Source organism: Panthera onca, chromosome C1, assembly GCF_046562875.1.
Source record: "Panthera onca isolate mPanOnc1 chromosome C1, mPanOnc1 haplotype 2, whole genome shotgun sequence".
NCBI lineage: Eukaryota > Metazoa > Chordata > Mammalia > Carnivora > Felidae > Panthera > Panthera onca.
The window spans coordinates 56,172,212-56,194,523 of NC_138346.1; the positions used below are offsets into that span (position 1 = coordinate 56,172,212).

The following is a 22,312-nucleotide window of genomic DNA, read 5'->3' on the forward strand; positions in this document are numbered from 1 at the left end:
TCCTCAAAAAATTAAAAATAGATCTATCCTATGACCCAGCAATAGCACTGCTAGGAATTTATCCAAGGGATGCAGGAGTGCTGATGCATAGGGGCACTTGTACCCCAATGTTTATAGCAGCACTCTCAACAATAGCCAAATTATGGAAAGAGCCTAAATGTCCATCAACTGATGAATGGATAAAAAAATTGTGGTTTATATACATAATGGAATACCATGTGGCAATGAGAAAGAATGAAATATGGCCCTTTGTAGCAACGTGGATGGAACTGGAGAGTGTTAAGTGGAGTAAGTCATACAGAGAAAGACAGATACCATATGTTTTCACTCTTATGTGGATCCTGAGAAACTTAACATAAGTCTATGGGGAAGGGGAAGAAAAAAAAAAAAAAAAAGAGGTTAGAGAGGGAGAGAGCCAAAGCATAAGAGACTCTTAAAAACTGAGAACAAACTGAGGGTTGATGGGGGGTGGGAGATGGGTATTGAGGAGGGCACCTTTTGGGATGAGCACTGGGTGTTGTATGGAAACCAATTTGACAATAAATTTCATATTTAAAAAACAAAAAACAAAAAAACCAAAGAGAAGTATTAGTATCTAAGCCACTTCTTCTACTCCAGTGACACACCTGAGGCTGGAGGCTACTACAAGTATAGCACATGGACAACTGTAATTGCATACGTGGAAAGGTGCAGGGATTAATACATTTTTAACAACAGATCTTCTGTCAGTTTTCAAATCTGTTTATCCTAGGATATAGCTTTAATAGTTAAATGTTAAGCTAAATTATGGGTTAAATTGGCTTTTACAGTCTGGTCTTGGAATCTATTTACAACACTGCTTCAGTGGAAAAATATAATCAACTAATACGTTTCGTGAGAAAAAGCCAGCCACAAAGAAGAAACCAAAGGAAAAAAAATTAATTTAAAGGACAAAACAAACTTTCTGCTATATTATGGTAATCTGATATTCAATACTGGAAAGGCTATACTCATCTGGTAGGCATCAAAAGATCAAAATCACAACCAGGATACTGATATTGATATAGTCAAATACAGAACAATTCCATCACCACAAGGGTTCCTGTGTTGCCTGTTTTACAGTCACCTCTTCTCCACAAGGGACTCCTGGAAACATTGTGTTCTCTATTTCTGTAATTCTGTAAATCATTTCAAAAATGTCACAGAAATAGAATCACACTGTATGTGCTTTTTTGGGATTGGCTTTCTTTTACTCATCACAATTACCTGAAGAGTCATCCAAATTGTTTCATGCACTGATTGCTGGTTCTTTCTTATTGCTGAGGAGTTGTCCATGGTATAGATGTACCACGGTTTGTTTAGCCACTTACTAGCTGAAGGATATCTGGGCTGTTTCCAGTTTGGGGATATTATAGGTAAAGCTGCTCTGATTATTCATGAACAGGTTTTTGTGTGAACACAAGCTTTCAATTCTCTGGTATTCAATTCTCTGGTATACACAGGAGTACAATTGTTGGGTTGAATGGTAGCTGCATGTTTGATTTTATAAAACACTGCCAAAGTCTCCACAGAGTGGCTGTACCACTTTACATTCCCACCAGTAATGTATCACTAATCTAGTTTCTTCATATCCTCAATCAGCATTTGATATTGTCATTTTTTAATTTTAGTTTTCTGATAGATGTGTAGTGATTTTCCTTGTGGTTTAAATTTGCATTTTCTTAATAGCTAATGATGTTGAACCTCTTTTCAAGTGATTATTTACCATCTGTATATCCTCTTCAGTGAAATGACTCTTCATATCTTTTGCCCACTTTCTAATTGGACTGTTTTGCATCTTACTCTTGAGTTTTGAGAATTCTTTATATATATATTATATATAGGCCTTTTGTTGGATATGTGGCCTGCACATATTTTCTACAACTCTGTAGTTTACCTTTTCATCCACTTAACAGAATCCTTCACAGAATAAACGTCTTTAATTTTGATGAGATCCAACTTATCAATTTTTCCTTTAATGGGCTGTACTTTTGGTGACCAGTCTAAGAACTCTTTGCCTAGCCTAGCTCTAGACCCTGAAGATTTTTTCCTGTTTTCTTCTAAAAGTTTAATTATTTTATGTTTTACATTTAAGCCCATTATCTACTTTAATTTTGATAGAAGATTTGAGATTTAGGTCAAGGATTTTTTTGTTTGTTTGCTTTTGGTTTTTTGAGCCTATGGATGTCTGTTTACTCCAACACTGCTTGTTAAACACACACACACACTTCCTCCATTGGACTGCTTCTGTATTGTTGTCAAAATCAGTTGGACTTCTTTGTGGGGGTTTTCTATGCTGTTCCATTGACTGATGTCTCTCTCTTCCAATAGCACAGTAATGATTATTGGAGCTATATAATGTCTTAAAATCAGGTAGATACATTCCTATGACTTTAGCCTTTTTTTTTTTCATAATTATTTTGGCTATCAAGTTCCTTTGCCTCACCATATAACTTTTAGAATCATCTTTTCTATGCCTACTACCATTATTGCTGACATTTTGATAGGAATTGTATTAAATAAATCAATCTGGAGAGAAATGACCATCTTCACTATGTCTAGTTTTTTATCAGTCCATGAACACAGTACCATCTCTTCATTTATTCAGGTCTCTTTTTTGACTTTTTTCATCAGCATTCTATAATTTTCAGAGCACAGATCCTGTATATATTTTGTTATATTTATGCCTAAGTATGTGCACACTTTGTTAGATATATGCTCATTTCATTTTCTTTGGAGTAACTGGAAATGGTATTGTATTTTAAATTTCAGTTTCTATAGGTTTGTTCTTAATAATAGAAATGTGACTGATTTTTGTGTGTGCTCTTAAACTCTGCAATCTTGCTAATTTTGTTTTTGTAGATTCTTTGGGATTTCTACATAGACAATCATGTATAGCAACAATTTTATTTCTTCTTTTCCAATATATATCTTTTATTTCACACTACAGGTTTTAACAAAGGGCTTCAAAGCCAATATTTTCCTCATTCTTTTGAGAAGTCTCTTTTTACTTTTAAAGTTTCTGATACTACTGGATTTCTGTTAATATTACAAAAAAAGTTTGGAGAGGTAGCCTATAATTATTCTCTGAACAATAAAAAATAATTTTGGTTAGGCAAAGATACCAATATTTAAACTAGGGCTGGTTATATCCAATCAAAGAATTTTACTTTCTGACAAGGACTTAGGTATAAATTTAGCCAATGAACAACTTAAAAAAGTCATAAATTGAAATTAAATACGTGGCTGATATAAACTCTGCTCTTTAAACTGACCAGCTCGTCAGTTACATAAACAAGCACTACAAAGATTAAGTTAAGCAGGCCTTATATTTCCTATAGCCTCCAGTTCCAGACTACATCTGTTTTCTTTGATACACAAAACCAGAGTTAAAATAGCTCCATTTATCACAGCATGATTGTAGGCAGACAAACCAGACTGTCTGTTTCCAGATAGTGAAAGCAACTGTTATTAATCACAATTACAGGCCAAACCCTCTAAGAGAAATTGCATCAATATTCTCCCAACCCCCAGCCCTTCTACTCTCAAACTCAAAAATGGTACTGAGAATGTCATGACACTGCCTGAAGGTCAGTAAATAAAGATGACACTAAGAGGTCAACTTGAGTTTTCAGTTCCAGATGCAAATCAAGGAAAATCTTTTCTTCACATAAAAAGAAGTGATCTCTCAAAAGCTCTATCATTAGTTAAGTTTAGCAGGACAATTAAACCCATTCTATTTCAAATTTATATAGAAAGGTTTCTGCTTTATGAAACTATACTGAATAGCACAGGGTATTTGACATTTACAAATTAGATGATTAACTTTAAGCAGAGAAGCATTTATGAAAATAGACATTTTTCTATAGTATATTTTGTAGCCAAGAGTGTGAAGGAAATTTATTTCTCTTTCATATATATAATAATAGAACTTCCTATAGAACTAGACCAACTGCAGGTTACAGTTGAAAACATGTTAAGACAATTGTATCATATCCCTTGAATGTATGAATCTTTTTCATATAAACAGTAACCTTTTCTTCAATGGTTAAGGATACAAGCCAGAGTTTCCACCTGGAGTTGTCTATTGTTATTTTTTTTAAGCTACTGTGTTTTTTGTTTTGTTTTGTTTTGTTTTGAGTACCTACAACATGCAAGGCACTTTAGATGCTCTACGTACACTATTACATTTAATTCTTATAATAATATACAAGGTAGGTACTATTATTCCTATTTTGCAGAAGAGAACACCAGCTCAGAGAAGTTATTTCCTTAAGGTCACAGAGCTAGTTAAGTGAAGACCCAGGAGTCAAATACAGATATGATTCCACAGCCTATGTTCTTTCCCCTTTGTGTATAAGCCTCTTGACCTTTTATTTGCTTTAAGACAAAGTCTGAACGGGATCTTACATACATAATGCATCTATGGAAGAACACTAAAATGGCTGCTGTTGTACAGTTGTAGAGAAATGCACATTATTTTACCCTACTTTTCTACTGAATAACTGGCTCTAATATACTTTCTCAGAAATATTATGGGACAAACTGAGACTTTCCACGATTAAACACGACCCTATATTCAAACAAGGCCTGATTATTAAATGTTTGAAGCTAAATTAGTAATGAGACTACAGCCATTCCAATATGAAAGTCTCAGAGCTGCTTAAGAATTTGCAAAACTGCCCCAAATTCTGTGAACACCTGGGCCCTTACCCACTCACTTAACATATTCATTGAGCATTTCCTATATAGAAAGAGACAGTCACTGTTCTAGGCACTGGGAAACACAGTCCCACAAATAAGATAAAGTCAGTAACCTCATCGAACTTATTCAAATGAGAAACACAGAAACTAAACAAGAGAACAGGGAAGACATCTCAAAGAAGGTGACATTTTTATCAGGGAACTAAATCATGGCGAAAGTGAGCCATACAAATATCTGGGGGGCAGGGTGGGGGGGACAAGAGAACGAACATCAGAAAAAGAGGGAACAAACACCAAAGGCCTTACAGAGGAAAGGTGGTTGGTATGTCTGAGGAATAGCAAGGGGGCCAATGCCGCTAGAGTAAAAAAGTAGTAAGAGATACAGACGGATAGACACATGTATATCCTTGAAGGTCCTGATAAGGAGTTTGGATTTTATTCTGCCTTGTGAGGAGAAAACACTGAGTTTTATTAAAAAGATTACTCTAGCAGTAACAGAAATGGCCTGAGGGGAGCAAGAGCGAAAGCAGACAGACCAGATAAGATGCTATTGCAGAAGACTCAGCAGGAAGAAATAGTGATTTGACCTAGAATGTCGTGGTGGTGATGCTTTCTGGTATTTGAAAGTCATCAGGATATACTTGGTGTTTTAAATCCTGGGAATGAGGTAATCACTGAGGGAGTGAACACAGAAGAACAGACTGGCTCAGCGCCAAGCCCTGGAGCCCACCAATATTTACCAGTTTAGAAGAGGACAAGCTGGCAAAGGGAAAGCATCTTCATTTTACCAGCACATATGAAATATATTTTGTATTTAGGCTTACCTAGTTTCTTTTTCTAGGCAATGGAGGAAACCAGGTAGTTTAGAGTTCGTTTCTATGCAGTTATATTTCTGACCACATAGAAAATAAAAATATGAGAAATACAACAGAAGTAAAAGATTTCTATTTAAATGAGGTAGAATTTCTTAATAAATTAATATGCAATCAAACCTAGATACATTCAAGTTCAAGCCAATAATTTCTAAAAATATATCATTTCCTCAAACTTGGAGTCTTCAACAAATAAAGACCAATAGGCCTAGAACCTGAAAATGCACATAAATTTTAGAAGTCTTATCATAACATGATCTGACCTATATTTGTTTTATTACCCGATACTGCCAACATGTTAGAAACTTACAACCAGGGAGTATAAAAACCACCAGAAAGTCAAACTGATTTACATGCAAGACAGAAAAAAAGGAAAGGTCTATGATGCAAAAATTAAAATGTTGACTCATTTCTGTTTTAACATCTAAAGCAGGGCAAATAATTAACTTCGTTTCTAAATTAAAGAAACAGAGGTTTTATACTTGAAAATAAAAATGGTAATGTTTAGTATTTCTTCTGTTGGTTACTACCACAACTTAGGCTACCTCAGTAACAGACATAAAAACTCTCAAGAAATATCAAGTGCCTTCAAATTATGTACTATGGCTCTCCCCAACATTTTATCAAACCAATTATTTTTTAATAGTAGGTACAGTAGAAATTCTACCCCCAAAAAGAATACCTCCGTGGTGATGTGAGAGGCTCCCTCCATTAGCAAGGATTTCTTCTCTAGCAGCTGCCTGTATTTGGAAACAACACAACAAATAGTTGCTACTTAGGTTTCACTCTGAAGTGAAAGTTAAGACCAAGCCCCCAAGGAGGCATGTACTTCCTAGGTTAAATTACAAACTGGATTTCTAATTTTCCTTTATCTTCCTTTGGTTAACTACATTTAAAACGCAATTAAAATATGCAGCCTAATTTTATACATTTTTTCTAGTGAATGGTCACAATGTCTACAACAGTCACTTCAAGATTCTAGAAAAGAAAAAGAAGATAAAATGATCAATTCAGCAGCACAGAATCGTTAATAGTAAGTTTTGTGAAGATAGTCAAGTCTTACTCTGAAGTAAACACCTCTCTACACCAGCAAATGTTAGTAACTAACATGTACTGACTGCTTATTTTATATGCAGAAAAGTACTGAGCAATTTACCTGTAGTAACTTATTTATTTTATACTATAGCCTTGTGTAATAATTGCATTATCCTTATTTCACAGACAAAGAAAATGAGGCTTAGATGTTTAAATTACTCCCTAAATATCATAAAGTGGGTATTGGACCCAAAATTCCTTGCAAAGCTATCAGAGATCAACCATAAAAACGCTTACGGAGACCATTTCTTAGGTCAATGTCTTGGAACAAGTTACTTGTCAGACCGATGGATATCTAAGTGTAAAAAACCAAACAAACCTTATTTTCTCCTCCTAACATGTTAGGTCCTAAGCTCCTTATAGAGCAACTAAGGTTAGAAAAATAAACACTTACAGCAAAACAGAGAATGACTAAAGTGCAGAGTGGAAAAAAAAGGGGAACAGAAGTAGAATTACATTCAGTTCATGAGTATATATCAGCCATGAGGTGAAGTATCTAGAGTGCCTAGAACCTCTCAATTACTCAGGTGTGTATACAGGAGTTAGACCAGGGTGACAGGGCTCAGGCAGGACAGATGGACCACATCTCACAGCAAAGTAACTTATATGAACATTCATCACTTAGGATTTAGGGTTTTTCAAATGAATCAAATATATGCCAGCGTTGTACCTTCTAACAAATTATTTTAAATAACATTATTTTAAATTTAATAAATTACTGAATTAAACAAATGATTTTAAACAAAGCAACAATTACTTGAAATTAGTAGTACTTAGAGAATGGCAGTTTGGATTGGGGAAAAAGGAATAATCTCACTCTTATAGTAGTACAGGGCCTTTGAGTACAGGCCTTTGAGTAGCCAGAGGTCAACCAAAACACTGAAAGGCTAAGCTGATGAGGAAGTAAATACTCAAACTTTTGAGGGTGACAGATATGTTCATTATTTCAATTGGAGTGATATTTGATTTGGGTGTATACATACGCAAAACTCATTAAATTGTACACTTTAAATATGTGCAGTTACTTGTATTGCAAATATACCTCAAAAAAGCTGTAAAAAAAAGGGGGGGGGGTGAGGCATAGGAGGGAGCCAACCAAACCCTGTCTGTGCTTTGAGTCTAAAAGTGTGCCACTGAAATCACCACATGGTGCTGCCTTTGGCAGGCATGCAATAACATTAAGACACTAGGTTTTAAACACTAGTTTAAACACTAGGACACCTGAGGTTTTAACAAACCTCAGTCTCCTCCCAGTTCCTCCAGTCCAGCCTGTCTCTTCAACTTTAGGCATACTTACAAGAAATACCAGCAAACAGAAGGCTTTATAAAAACTGGAATCTTAAGGCCAGTTAAGGAATGTAATGAAACTAGTAGCAAATGAACCTCTATAGTATATGTATAGCTATAACAATCAAACAATTATAAACCCAGAATGAGGATATTACAGCAACACAGACAAAGAACATTAGGGCTGCTGACCTCAACTGCAGCGAGCATCTGGAAATGGGTGAACTGCCAAAGTGATATCAAGAATTCCTATAGTCCTTTGTTATTTAATACGGTCTTACAAATTGTAAGTAACAACCAAAGAATCACAGGTTACAGAATATTAATTTTAGAATATTAAATCTAATATCTATAGATAATATTAATTTTAGACTCACAAGTCAATATACGACTCAATGCAACAAATATGTTTCTAATTTCTATTGACTATCAACCAGGTAAGTCATGGAGTGATTAAACAGAGTTGAACTAAAATTCATAAATTGATAGGAAAGTTTATTTAAATTAATAAAAGAATGTAAGAATATATTCATGTATGCAAAATTACCTCAGTTTGTTCAAACACAGTCAGTGGGTCACTTATTCCCCTGTAGTTAAAGGCAAAGTAGAAATAGATACATGCACCTGCATCATAAGTCTGCGTCACCCTAAAAAACAAACAATCCCCAGAAGGCTTTAAGTTAAGTGAAATCAGATTTAACATCTAGAACTTTAAAGGCAAAATCATCTGATTAGTTTAAACCATAATCTCATTCTCTACCCACCTTCTTAATTCCATGGAAGGAATGTAGATTGGCTGGCTGAAAGAAATACAGGAACTATTTGTACTGTTTTTAACAACTTTTTTGAGGTAAGTCTGGATTATTACCCAAAGAGTTTAAAGTTTTAAAAACAATGTAAATGTTTCTCTAATTGGCCTGAAACAACCAACCTCCTCAGAGGATTTTTTTTTTTTTTTAATGAAATAGATAGCAAAGTTAAAGAAGCCCCAAACAGACTAGATGGGACATTATAAGTCTTCTAAACTTCGTTGAGTCAACAGAAATAGGCATGAGAACTTCAAACTCAGAAACAAGAGAAATGTTCAAATATCAAAAATGATCAGGCTGGGTAAAATAAATAAAGCATCTTCTCCAACTTCACACTAATAATTACTAAGGACTTTGGAAACAAATTTAATGATCATATTAAATGTAGCAATATGGCTTTAAAGTACTGTCTCTGAAGGTTTTACACTCTGGGCCCCATACGTGTGCATGTTGTATGTGTGTTTACAAAAGACATCAAGAACATTAGATTATTAAATCATATATATGATATATACTTGGGCTTTCCAAATGCAATTAGGTGAAGCATTTAAGAGAGCCTCAGGGGCATCTGGGTGGCTCAGTCGGTTAAGTGTTTGACTTTTGATATTGGCCGAGGTCATGATCTCACAGTTCATGAGATCAAGCCCCATGTAGGGCTCTGCACTGTCAGCACAGAGTCTGTTTGGGAGTCTCTCTCCCCCTTTCTCTGTCCCTCCTCAGCTTGTGCACATGCTCTCTCTCTCTCTAAATAAATAAATAAACATTCGAGAAAAAATGTAGAAGAGTGCCAAAATAATCATAGTCAAATCTGTGAATGCAATTTACAGAGGTTCCTACGAAGAATTTAATTTAACAGAAGGAGAGAATACAGAGGAAATACTCTTTTTACTACAACAATACAAATAGAATCTAATCTAAAATTTTAATGGCCTTTTAGGCCAAATGTTAGGTGCCTCAGAACAGAAGAAATGAACTGTTTAACAATGCTACTGTCAATTTGCCAGCTGTGTTTTTCTTCTAGTGTTAATTCACACTCATAAAAAAGATCCCTTGAATGTTTACATTTTAAGTACCAGATTTACAAAGTTTAAGAAAAACTGGAGAACCATCCTAACTATGAGGGCACTATCATTTAGGAATAACCAAATATAAATAAATTGAAAGGATACCTGAATGAAACAAATTTATAGCAAGTAGTAAAATATATATCACTTATATTTGAATCAATATCAATAAACAGAAAATGCAGTCAATATTAAGAAAGCATTGCTACCTTCCAACAAATCCAGAATGTATACCAAAGAGTTCAGTTTTCAACAGATAAACAGGCTTTTATTTTTATTTTTTATTTTTTTAACGTTTTATTTATTTTTGAGACAGGGAGAGACAGAGCATGAACAGGGGAGGGTCAGAGAGAGGGAGGCACAGAATCAGAAACAGGCTCCAGGCTCTGAGCTGTCAGCACAGAGCCCGACGCGGGGCTGGAACTCACAGACTGCAAGATCATGACCTGAGCCGAAGTTGGCCGCTTAACCGACTGAGCCACCCAGGCGCCCCAATAAACAGGCTTTTAAAAGTCACAACAAAGCTTCAGTGATCAGTATCTCAAGAAAATATAAAGTAAAAATAATACAAAAACATTTTTGGGAAAACCTCAATTTGGGTGTACTTCAGAAAGTGACTCAAATCCAACACCTTTTAATAGATCAGTTTTATCATTTAAGACCCTTAACATCAACCTCTTCCAAAAATCATCTGGACAAGTGATAGCATGGCTACCAAAGTCATAGTATTATTCTTTAATTTCTAACAGGTTTTTGGAGTACTTTACTTATGTTAGACACACTAGCTAGGAATTCCTTCCCATAAAACTTCTTCAGAAAATTTGGGTTAGAATTTGTCTTCCAATATACAAAATACATTTTAATAAATGAAAATGAAATAAATGAACTCAATAAATGCACCCTACAGCTAGTTATTTTCCTTGGGATCTTCAATTTCAATGAGAGTTAGAATTATTTCAAGTCAGTTTTGGAATAACTTTTTAAAAACTAGTTTACAGGGGCGCCTGGGTGGCTCAGTTGGTTAAACATCCGACTTCAGCTCAGGTCACGATCTCACGGTCTGTGAGTTCGAGCCCCACGTCGGGCTCTGGGCTGATGGCTCAGAGCCTGGAGCCTGCTTCCAATTCTGTGTCTCCCTCTCTCTCTGCCCCTCCCCCGTTCATGCTCTGTCTCTCTCTGTCTCAAAAATAAAATAAACGTTAAAAACAAAACAAACAAAAAAAAAAAACAAAAAAAAAAACTAGTTTACAAAATGGATTTCACATGTTCAACATTTATACTCAACACACAATATCCTCCTTGGCCACACTATTAAGCAGCTCAAATCAAACTAAACTAAAATCAAACTCTGGTGAAATGTTAGTTTTTATCAAGTATGAGATGTAAGAACTATATTTAAAGTTCCCATTTATTAAAACCATTCAAATAACTAGACTGTGTACATTCAAAATTTTGGTTTTATAAAATGATCATAAAAGCTGAGTATATAAGTTTTTATCAGAAAATCATTCTTAAAAAATAGCTACTGAATAAAAGACATATCTCAAATTTACTCTAAGTCCATCTACCTATAATGCATAATGAAGATCCTTATTTAGACTTTATGAGCTCCTTCTGAAAAACCAAGACTTGTGTTGTTATAGAAGGTGTCCTGAGGCAGAATATTTTACTTCCCAATAATGTTCAATAAGTACTGGTTTATCACAATGATATTCTGATAATGGAAGGGGGGGAGTCTGGGGAGAGAAATAGGGAGATAGGGCAGAAAGAGAAAGTGGGGATAAAATCTGTTAAATTGCTACTTAATAAAAAATAAAAAAATCCTCAGCTACACAAAAATAGATTCTATTATTTAAAACGTTTCAAATTTTACTTGTAACAAATGACTTGGATTATTAGGCCTGATCTGTTTTCTGAACTATAGTAAAGAGGCCTGACAGACTAGACTGTCAAAAGAAGAATTAAGTATCAATTTGGGTTCATAATAAACAAACACAAAATTTTTTCTTAGACTTTAAAATAAAAGGTTTATTTTTAAATATATCTCCAAATTAAAAAAGAAAGAAACAAAGAAACAAAGAACATGTACATTCTTACACCTTTATTTGGAAAGGTTCTCTCCAAGATTAGTCCTAAGCCACCAGTAGGTTTACCAAATTATAAGCTTTTTGTTGTACAGAACAAGACCCCTATTTTCTTTTCTTTTTTTTTCTTTTTAACTGGCTTTATTTTTTATTTTTTTTAAATTTACATCCAAATTAGCATATAGTGCAACAATGATTTCAAGAGTAGATTCCTTAGTGCCCCTTACCCATTTAGCCCATCTCCCCTCCCACAAGCCCTCCAGTAACCCTCAGTTTGTTCTCCATATTTATGAGTCTCTTATGTTTTTGTCCCCTTCCCTGTTTTTATGTTATTTTTGTTTCTCTTCCTTATATTCATGTTTTGTCTCTTAAAGTCCTCATATGAGTGAAGTCATATGATTTTTGTCTTTCTCTGACTAATTTCACTCAGCATAAAGACCCCTATTTTCTCATCCTTCAGATATATCAAACGACCAGTCAATAATCTCTAAGTCCACATTTTTAGCTTACATATTCTCAGATTCAACCTCAAATATACTTGCTCTAAATGTTCTTTAAACCCTGACTGTCTCTCCCACACAGAAGCAAAAAACACAATTTCAAAGAGATCCTTCTGGTTGACATGAACAGTTAATGTATACGAAAGATGATTTCCTCACATTTCTGTTAGAGTTTTGCTCTCTTACTCCAATGGAAGCACAAAAATTTAGCAAATTCTAAAAGGTATCTGTCCCAAAGGGGGCAATAAGTAGAACTAAGAAACACAATATGGTACCAGGGAAGTACAAGATGAGGGTGTAAAAGATAGAAGAAAAAAAAAAAATCAGAAGAGACAGCAGTTTGAAGAATATAGAAACATTTCTGGTCTTGCAAAGCAAATACATGCAAATTATCATGCTATATGAAAATATCAAAGACTTAAGAATTGGATACCTTCATGAGGATTTGTCATTGGAGAAGAAAAATATTCAGATTTCCTTTACTAGCTCTAGTATAGGTTGTCTACCTCAAGTTTAATGTAATGACCTCACAATAATAAAATGACATTCATACAGCCCTTCATATGCTTTCTCAATTCATTCTCACAAGAGTCTCATCAAGTAGATGCTATTACCACTGCTTTACTAATAATCAACTTAGAGTTCAAAGGGATTAAATTCTTAATAAACAGCAAAACAGTGCTTTCACTTTTCAGACACATATAGTATTACAAAACAAAGAAATTCAAAAACTAAGCAGGCAGTTGCCACAGTAATACAGTAGGCCAGTAGGGCCTGGTTCTTGGGCTGGAAGAGGCCCAGGTCTGCCCTCTTAGGCTGAGATTAAGTGATCCCAGGCAAATCAGAACAGGCATCATGAATAGAAATACACAGAAATGCCATTTTGGTGAGGCATATCTGCTGTTTCAGAGTCAGCATCTGGTGCACTTAACAATAAAGATATTATATTATTTCCCAAATTACTTAATTTGCATTTGTGCTTATATTGAAAATTTTTTGTTTCTACAAATTAATTGAGTTATATTCTTGAAACCCCCTTCCCTGACACATGGGAAAAAAAAAAAAAAAAAAGGAGAAGCAGTTATACAACACAGAATGTTTAATAAATTTTAAAGTGCTAGATTATGACTGAATCATCTACTTTAAAGATCCCCTTCACATAATCTGTCCTGATTTCCCTTTATTCTCCATTCCAATTAATTCTATAACTTTATAGATAAGTCATATGCTTGATTTAATCTTGATGCATTTAATCTTCTTGTGTTTATACAGGTCTTTTAATTATCAGGTGATTGAATACAAAGTGCTCCTTTGCAAGAAAACCTCCTTTTGGACTGCTGCCATTTAACAAAGAGGACAAGATTTGCAGTTAACTGTCCACTATGGAAGATACCAGCTACATGCAGTGTTTTAAATTTAAATTATTAGAAATTAAATAAAATTTACAATTCAGTGCCACGGTCACACTAGCCACATTTCGACAGCCCCACAGCCACATGTGGCTTGTGGCACCAATACCAGACAGGACAAATAAAGAGTATTTCCATTACTGCAGAAAGATCTATTGAAAGCAAAGAGTTAATCTTCATTTGCATATTTTGCTCTACTCATTCCTTTACTCCATGCCCATACATTGAATCAATAACTAATAAAGTGGTTAAAGTGCTTTTTGTCTATTGAAGAAAAAGCTATGTTGACTATGTATTAAATTATAGTTTCCTGAATATATACATGATTTATAATTTCAGTGAATTAAAAGGCACTCCTTTACTTATTCCTGGGGCTCCAAGGTTTGGCTTTTCACTGTCCTGCTGTCCTGAAGGGGTAGAAGGCTCACTTATGGAAGGGTATTCTACTCTTAAAGGGCTCAGGACTGCTCTAAAACCCTAGTGGCACAATCCTAAGAAGGTGGCAAAAGTGAAGTTTAGGAAAGGAAAGCTTGCTAAATGGAACAGACTGAAGCTATTCCTCTGGTGGCGAATTACATTTCTCCATTAATTAAAATATGTTTTCCCCCCGGAATAAGCAGTAAAAGAGCAACAACGACAAAAAACCTCACCTGCATGTAGAAAGAGGAGCAAACTGAACACCCTTCTCTTTGCATTCCCTTGTTATTCGTTCTTTTACATTTCTACAGAGATCCACAACCCTAGAAAACAAAATTGAATACAATATTAAGTTTTCAAATAAATTACAAAATTCTAACAAATGCTAGTTTATCTGGCATCCTTCAAGTCAGAAATTCTAAGAAACTTTCATACTTATTCCGTCAAGAATGAACAAGAGCGTTGATCATTCAAATTGAGTCTTCCATTCATAGCTTTAAAGGGGCAAAGTTCTCCCTTTTTTTGCCATAGAAAAGACAGAAGTCAGAAGAGCACACTCAAGCTTCCTGAAGGCAGTTTCCTACACTTAGGTAAACCCAATTTCAAAATTAATTTAATCACAAGATTTTAAAAGCTTTTTTTTTTTTTTTAATTTGTTTTTTTTAACGTTTTATTTATTTTTGAGACAGAGAGAGCATGAACGGGGCAGGGGCAGAGAGAGAGGGAGACACAGAATCGGAAGCAGGCTCCAGGCTCTGAGCCATCAGCCCAGAGGCTGACGCGGGGCTCGAACTCATGGACCGCGAGATCGTGACCTGAGCTGAAGTCGGATGCTTAACCGACTGAGCCACCCAGGCGCCCCGAAAAGCTTTTTTAAAAAGCTATAATGAACAGGTTAATGAAAATTCAATTCTGGGTTTACAGGAATACCAATCTGTGTCCATGTCTAAGATATTTCCCTTAATATAAAAATAATTTAGTCAATAATCGTGAGGTTATACCAAATGTTCAATAGCCTTTTGTGAAGCTCTGAGCTAAAATCTACTTTAACAAAGACTTACTGGATGTTAACTGGATGTCAGCAATGTATAAAGCTGTGCTAGACTGGTATTAAGAGTCAGTGAAAACAGATAAGTAAGAAATAGTTCATAAAGGGAATGGGGGGATTGATAATATTTAATAATATTAATCCTTTTTCTATCTTTTAAATAAATTTTTATTTGAAATAATTTTATTATTTTTAAAATTTTTTAATGTTTATTTATTTTTTTGAGAAAGAGCATGAGTGGGGGAGGGGCAAAGACAGAGGAAGACACAGAATCTGAACCAGGCTCCAGGTTCTGAGCTGTCAGCACAGAGCCTGACGCAGGGCTCCAACTCACAGACTGCAAGATCATGACCTGAGCCAAAGTCAGACGCTCAACCGACTGAGCCACCCAGGCTCCCCTTGAAATAATTTTAGATACAGAAAGTCACAAAGACAGTCAAAGTGTTCCTCTTTCCCTGGTTTCCTCTAATGTTAATATATAACCATGACAGATTTGTCAAAACTAAGAAACTGACTTCAGGACATCACTATTAACTAGAACACTTTATTTATATTTCACCACTTAATTTTGACTCCAAGATACCACTGTTTTAAAATATAAAGGCATCTGATTTCTTTTGTTTAGTTTTTGATATAATTTTTAAGGCCCTAGTTTGGAGTGCAAGAGATCTAATAGTGATGCATTCATACTTTGGGAACATGCTCAGGAAAAAGTTCTAAAATGGAAAACAGATGTCAATCAGAGCTTCTAGGTTGGAGATGCAGAGACAAAAGATTTGGCTGACAAAAGATTAATCTATTTTTTAATGTGAGATGTAATATTTTGTTATTACTGTATATTGTTTCATTTGGAAAACAAAACTCCTAAGGTACATATAAGCCATCTTATTCTTCAATAAACATCCTGACAACATACGGACGCTGATTCTGTGTTTCAAATCTTAGTCTGTTTAGAATCAGGAGAATGGAAAAGGTAACAAAGAAGCACAAAAGACTGGGCCATCTCTAGTCTAAAGACTGATTTGACTGTGTGAGAGCCAATTTGATAAAAACCATAACACTTACATGGATTATGCTTTATAAAACACATTAAAGTTATCCATATTTCCAGTAAGAACAAAGAATATATGGTTAAAATATAAATATGGAAAGGGGTTTAATGGTTTGTTAGCTATTTTATTAGCATGTCAAATTTAATTTTTTTAACATATGTGTCTGAAAGTTTTATAAATTCTAATTTTACAAAACAATTCTCTTCAGTTAAATTGTGCTTAATTCTATGAGAGTGTAGACAAATACAATTTATCAGTGTTATTTATGCCTCACCTATGGAATGGGTAAGGATGCATGTTTTTAAAATATCTCCTACTAAAGTATTTAGATTATTGGAATTTATTGTGTCTTTATTTTGAAAATCCAACTTGTAAAACAAATACTTTAAACACAAATAAAACCTACTAAGTAAGCTTTAATAGCTACAGGGATTAATGAATATTATAAATTTATAAATAAGTTCTTTATCATGACTCTAGAAAGTGGAATTTAAGTGCTACATAATAATATATGATAATTTACAGTAATAATGAGGAGGAGATGGGACAAATAACATGACCAAATGGTTAAAACCCTTAATAGGATACTTTCTAGAAATGATTTGTACAGAGGATGTTCTTTTTTTCTCAATTTTTTTTACTTCAGAGAGAGAGGGAGAGAGAGAGAGAGAGGGAGAGAGAGGGAGAGAGAGGGAGGGACTGGGGGAGAGGGGCAGAAGGAGAGAGAGAATCTTAAGTAGTCTCTATGCTCAGCACAGAGCCCAATGCAGGGCTCTGGTCATGGTCATGGGATCACGACTTGAGCCGAAATCAAGAGCTGAATGCTTAACTGACTTCAGACACCCAGGTGCCCCCAGAGGGGAGTTCTTGAAGTATTCTGGCATAGAACTTGTATGAAAGCCAACACAGTCCACTTGGACCAATCATTCTATGTAAGATAAACATAACTGTGTATACATTTAACTTTTCACCTGACCTATTGGCAAATTTAACCCTGTTGACTATTTCCTACTTGAAAAAAATTTTCCTGGGCTTCTTTCACATCACTGGTTTTCCTCCAAATCCTCTAGATATTATTCTCTTTTGCTAGCTCTTGTTTGTATATCCAAACAAAATAAATTTTGGGGTTCCCTGGACTTCTTTCTTAGGTCCTCTTTTTTTTTTCATCCATACTAGCTATAAGGGTTTGTATCTACTCCCTTGGTTTTAATCACAAGCCTCATGCTAATGTCTCCAAAGTCTTTAAATCTCCAACTCAGACTGTTTAGACAGCTATTTTTATAGGCTACATTCTTACATTATTCCCAAGTTCATTCATAGGAGTCTATTCAGAATATTCATTGTGCACTCAACAGATACAGTTATTTTGGTAGGACTACTGAGAAATACACAAAAACTAGTAAGGCAAATAACCCCTTAAGAGACTTATACATGAAAAGGCTAAGCAACCTAATAACGTGTGAGACTTGAAGACTCTGACTCCATGGGTTTCTGCTAAACATGGTCTCTACCTAGGTAAATGTTAGAGAGAAAAAACAATTTGTTAAATGGGTAACAAGTAAAGTTTCTATCAGGAATGTAGCTGCTTTCCATTCATTTTGTTTATGAAAACTTTAGCTGATGAAGTTGTTTTAATTGAAAAGAAACCAAATATATAACCTGTATAAAACAGTCAGATGTCAGTAAGTTGATAACTTTTTTTCTTTACAAGATTTATCCCCTTGTTAAAATTTAGTTACCAAAAATTGTGAATAACAGATTGATACTATAAACTGTTGTTTTACAATGCATGGAATATGAACATCAATGCACCAAAAGTCATAACCCATAGTAGACAAAGAATGAATGCAGAAAGTAAAAAGTCCTCTGGGGAAGGGAAAAAAAGAGTTAGGGTAGAACAAAAATGTTAAGATATGTAATATCTAAAAGGTAGATTCATGGGAATTTGTCATGTACTTTATTATTGATTTAATTTGTAAATTTTATAAAGAAAACATAAAATGTAAGGCATACTAGAATAAAAATGTACTAACAATCTTAACAGTTTTTATTACTGAGTTAACTCGTGAGTCCATTTAAAAAAAAATTTTTTTTTAACGTTTATTTATTTTTGAGACAGAGAGAGAGACAGAGCACGAATGGGGGAGGGTCAAAGAGAGGGAGAGTCAAAGAGAGGGAGACACAGAATCTGAAACAGGCTCCAGGCTCTGAGCTGTCAGCACAGAGCCCAACGCGGGGCTCGAACTCAGGGACCGCAAGATCACGCCCTGAGCTAAAGTCGGATGCGTAACCGACTGAGCCACCCAGGCGCCCCTCATGAGTCCATTTTTTTTTTTTTTAATTTTTTTTTTTAACGTTTATTTATTTTTGAGACAGAGAGAGAGACAGAGCATGAACGGGGGAGGGTCAGAGAGAGGGAGACACAGAATCCGAAACAGGCTCCAGGCTCCGAGCTGTCAGCACAGAGCCCGACGCGGGGCTCGAACTCACGGACCGTGAGATCACGACCTGAGCCGAAGTCGGCCACTTAACCGACTGAGCCACCCAGGCGCCCCAAGTCCATTTTTTTTTTTTTTTCCAAGTCCATTTTTAATAAAACCACTTCACATTTCCTCATCGGTTTTTATTATTAATTCCCTAACCAATATTTGTATACCAACATTTGTGTATATGTGTATGTGCATAACATAAAAATAGAAACTATACATAATATCTTAAGTTGGATTTCTTTTAGAAATCTCTTAAATGCAAGTTAAGATCTTGCTTAATAGTAACCATCCAAAATCAAAAGCTAAATCATATATTACAAAAGAAGTTTAACACTGGTTTTATAATTTTGGGGGATGTTCTAGAGAACCTTCAAGCATATTAAGCACTTAAGAATTTAAATCAAAGCTAATAAAACTATAGACTGACACTTAAGTGCTCACTAAGATTCTTTAAAATATAGACTTCAATAACACCTTCCTTCTATGGGACATGGACAAATCTGTCTAAATAAAAAAAAAAAAGCTGGCAAATATGACATTCTGATGAAGGTGTTAATATAAATAAAAGTGATCACCTTGTTTCAATGTTTCTTTACAAAATTTTTAAAATTTGTATATTTGTGCAAAGATATATTATTTCAACAACTCCTATAGCATAATATGAGACATTTTATTATATTTTACCTGTCCCAAGGAGCAGAAGTCTCAAAAGACTCTCCTAATACATAGTATTCCAAACCCAAGTCCTATTAAAAAAAAGACACAAAAATCAAGAAATTACAACAGATGCAGAAGAATCAAGAATACTGTCATATTGTTAGTATTTCACATAATTGTTAATATCACATGTTTCTAATTTAACCTCCACTGTTCTTTACTCTCCACCCCATAAAAGCAATGGAAAGTGGCCCTGAGTGTGAGCTACAACCTCCAGGAGGACAGGAACTTTGTCTTGTTCTCTTTTGTACCCCTGGCACCAGGCAGTGTGCCTGATACATGGCAGGAACTCAAATATTTCTCCAAGGAATGGAGCCTCTGAGAACTGTCTATGTACATGTAGAGGATACTAGCAGAACAGATTTTTTTTTTGGAGCCTAAATAGTAAATTAAACAACACTCAAAAGTGGTCATCAGGATGGAAGGACCAGGGCAGCAGGAAAGTAGGAGCAGGGGGGACTAAAGGAAGAAGGTAGATCTCCCTTTCCTGAAATCAACTTTTCTTTAAAAAACAAATTAGAAAATATAGTGCCTCTCTTTGTAGTAACTAAATAAGATAGGATATCTGGAAGCACTTCTACTAGGAAAATATGTTTTATAACACATAAGATATAATGCTTATATGATAAGTAACTTATAATACCCAGAATACAATTCTGTTTTAATATCAAAACTGGAAAGAGCAATTCATAAGCCACCAGAGATGCAAAGATAGAAAGAATATTTTATAAGCAGAAAAATCAATAAATGTTAAGTTTTCACTTCTAGTAAAATGATTCACTTCAACTCTACCACTGGTTGGCAGGAAAAATCCCCAAATTACTGATCTAAAATGTGTTGCTTTTCTTCTTGTGCATTCATTTACGCAGTAAACACATATGTGGTGACAAAGGTATTAAGCACTGGGAAAATAAACAATAAAACAATCCCTCCCATCTCAATACTGCTTCTGATTCAGTTTTAACAGTGTGTAAGCTGTATTTGTTACAGTTACACATCATTTTCTAGAATTCTGAATTTAGTAATATGGGAAAATGGTCAATATACTTAGAAAATGCTCAACAAACAAAAACTTGTGGATAACCAAAATGCTTACTATAGGAGACCCTGGGGTAGTAACAGTCTATGGAGGTAAACATTATTATAAGACCTAAAATCATCTATTACTTTTCATGATCTGTAAATCTCTTAATTATAATTTTTAACATAGCAAACAAGCAATAAATGTAATTTCCCTTATCAGCATGGGGGAATGGAGTGCCCAGAAAAATGCATATGCTTCAAATTCACTGCAACCTAAAATTTAGATCTTACCTAAAATTAGTTTTGAAATAAGAATACAATTTAAGCTTTCTAGAGAAGTAAAAACAAGTTTTATATAAATTTATGTAAGTATTTCCTTCAGAACAATTTCCAAGTGAAAAATTAGAAAATGCAGTATTTGGGAAAGTCAAATTCTCAATAGGATATCTGAGAACTCATGTTTTAAAATAAGACCTTTCAAATTACATAAACAAGCAATATTTAAAAAATATAACCCTAACAATAGCAGAAAACAACTAAGAAACCTGAGTTTATTACAGCCAAAGTAGAAAAACAAAATAAGTAAATAAACTTTTGAAAGAATACTTTCATATCAACAAGTATAGTAGACTCTTGGACTAATAAAGTTTCTCACAAGTAGAAAATGTGGAATTAGAAAAATTTTAGAGCCCAAATACAGACAAATTATTTCTTTAATTCTACATAGTAATCATCACCAGTGAACCAACTACTACTTAGAATCAAGTTAAATACCAATTTTTAATGAGTTAAAGAAAGATTATACATATTTAAAACTTGATTATGAACCAAGTGAGAAATGGTGCTAAATAAGACAGCTCGATTCTAACCAAGCAATGTTAGGAATGGCATATTCAACTTCCAGATAGAGAAAGTCACCATTCTTTTAAAGAGGAGAATGATCTATATAATCTTCAAATTCCTCAAAAGCAATATATGGAAGATTTAATTGGGATTCTGAAGGTTTGTAGCTAGTCCTACATTCATGTCAAATGATGTGCTACATCATACTAGGTTAAAACTTAAGAAAATAATTTTATTCATTCAAAGTAAGAAAAAGGATAATTTGCAATATAAACTGACAAGGAAATATGAGATAACTTACTCGAATATACGCAATGACATAGGTCAGCAAATAACCTCTCTGTCCATTATCTTCTCCAATTGCCAACCCACTGTAATTAAAGAACAAACTGTTAATATATTTCATACGTATTTATGAAAAATATACAAAAATAACCAAACTAATATAACACCTCAAGGTAACTGTTTAACAGATTAACAAATATTATACTGCATCTCATTTTTATTGTAATCTAATTTATCAGAAATATATCAAAGAGTTGTCAAAAGAATAAATTGGAGAACAAAAACCTAAAGATACTTTTAATATTTCAGTTTGGTCATTAATTTCAAACTTGCATCCATGAAACTAACAAAACTGACTCATGAACTCAACTACTTCTACCAACATTGACAAAAGTACAGAGAATTAGCCATGAGAAACAAGCTTAAGTAAACTTTAATAATCTTTACAAGCATAACAAGATACTTAAAATACTTATTTTATTCATATATTTTATCCATATATTCATGTGTTACTATAGCCCTATTCATATTTAAAGATGTATAATGATTGACTATATCTTCCAAATACCAAGAAGTTTTCTGAATACCTGGGTACA

The 22,312-nt window shown here is 34.3% G+C and overlaps 1 protein-coding gene across 1 annotated transcript in view; it reads right to left on the bottom strand.

Annotated features, from left to right (window-relative positions):
* The window catches only part of AGPS (alkylglycerone phosphate synthase), a 148,271-nt gene that overhangs the window by 13,199 nt on the left and 112,760 nt on the right, over positions 1–22,312 (bottom strand). The window contains exons 15-19 of the mRNA XM_078451137.1: positions 21,733–21,802; positions 19,533–19,594; positions 14,493–14,582; positions 8,524–8,623; positions 6,277–6,334 (exon numbers count right to left, since the gene is read on the bottom strand). Of these exons, the coding sequence (XP_078307263.1) occupies positions 6,277–6,334; positions 8,524–8,623; positions 14,493–14,582; positions 19,533–19,594; positions 21,733–21,802 (380 nt within the window). The remainder of the gene's footprint in view (positions 1–6,276; positions 6,335–8,523; positions 8,624–14,492; positions 14,583–19,532; positions 19,595–21,732; positions 21,803–22,312) is intronic.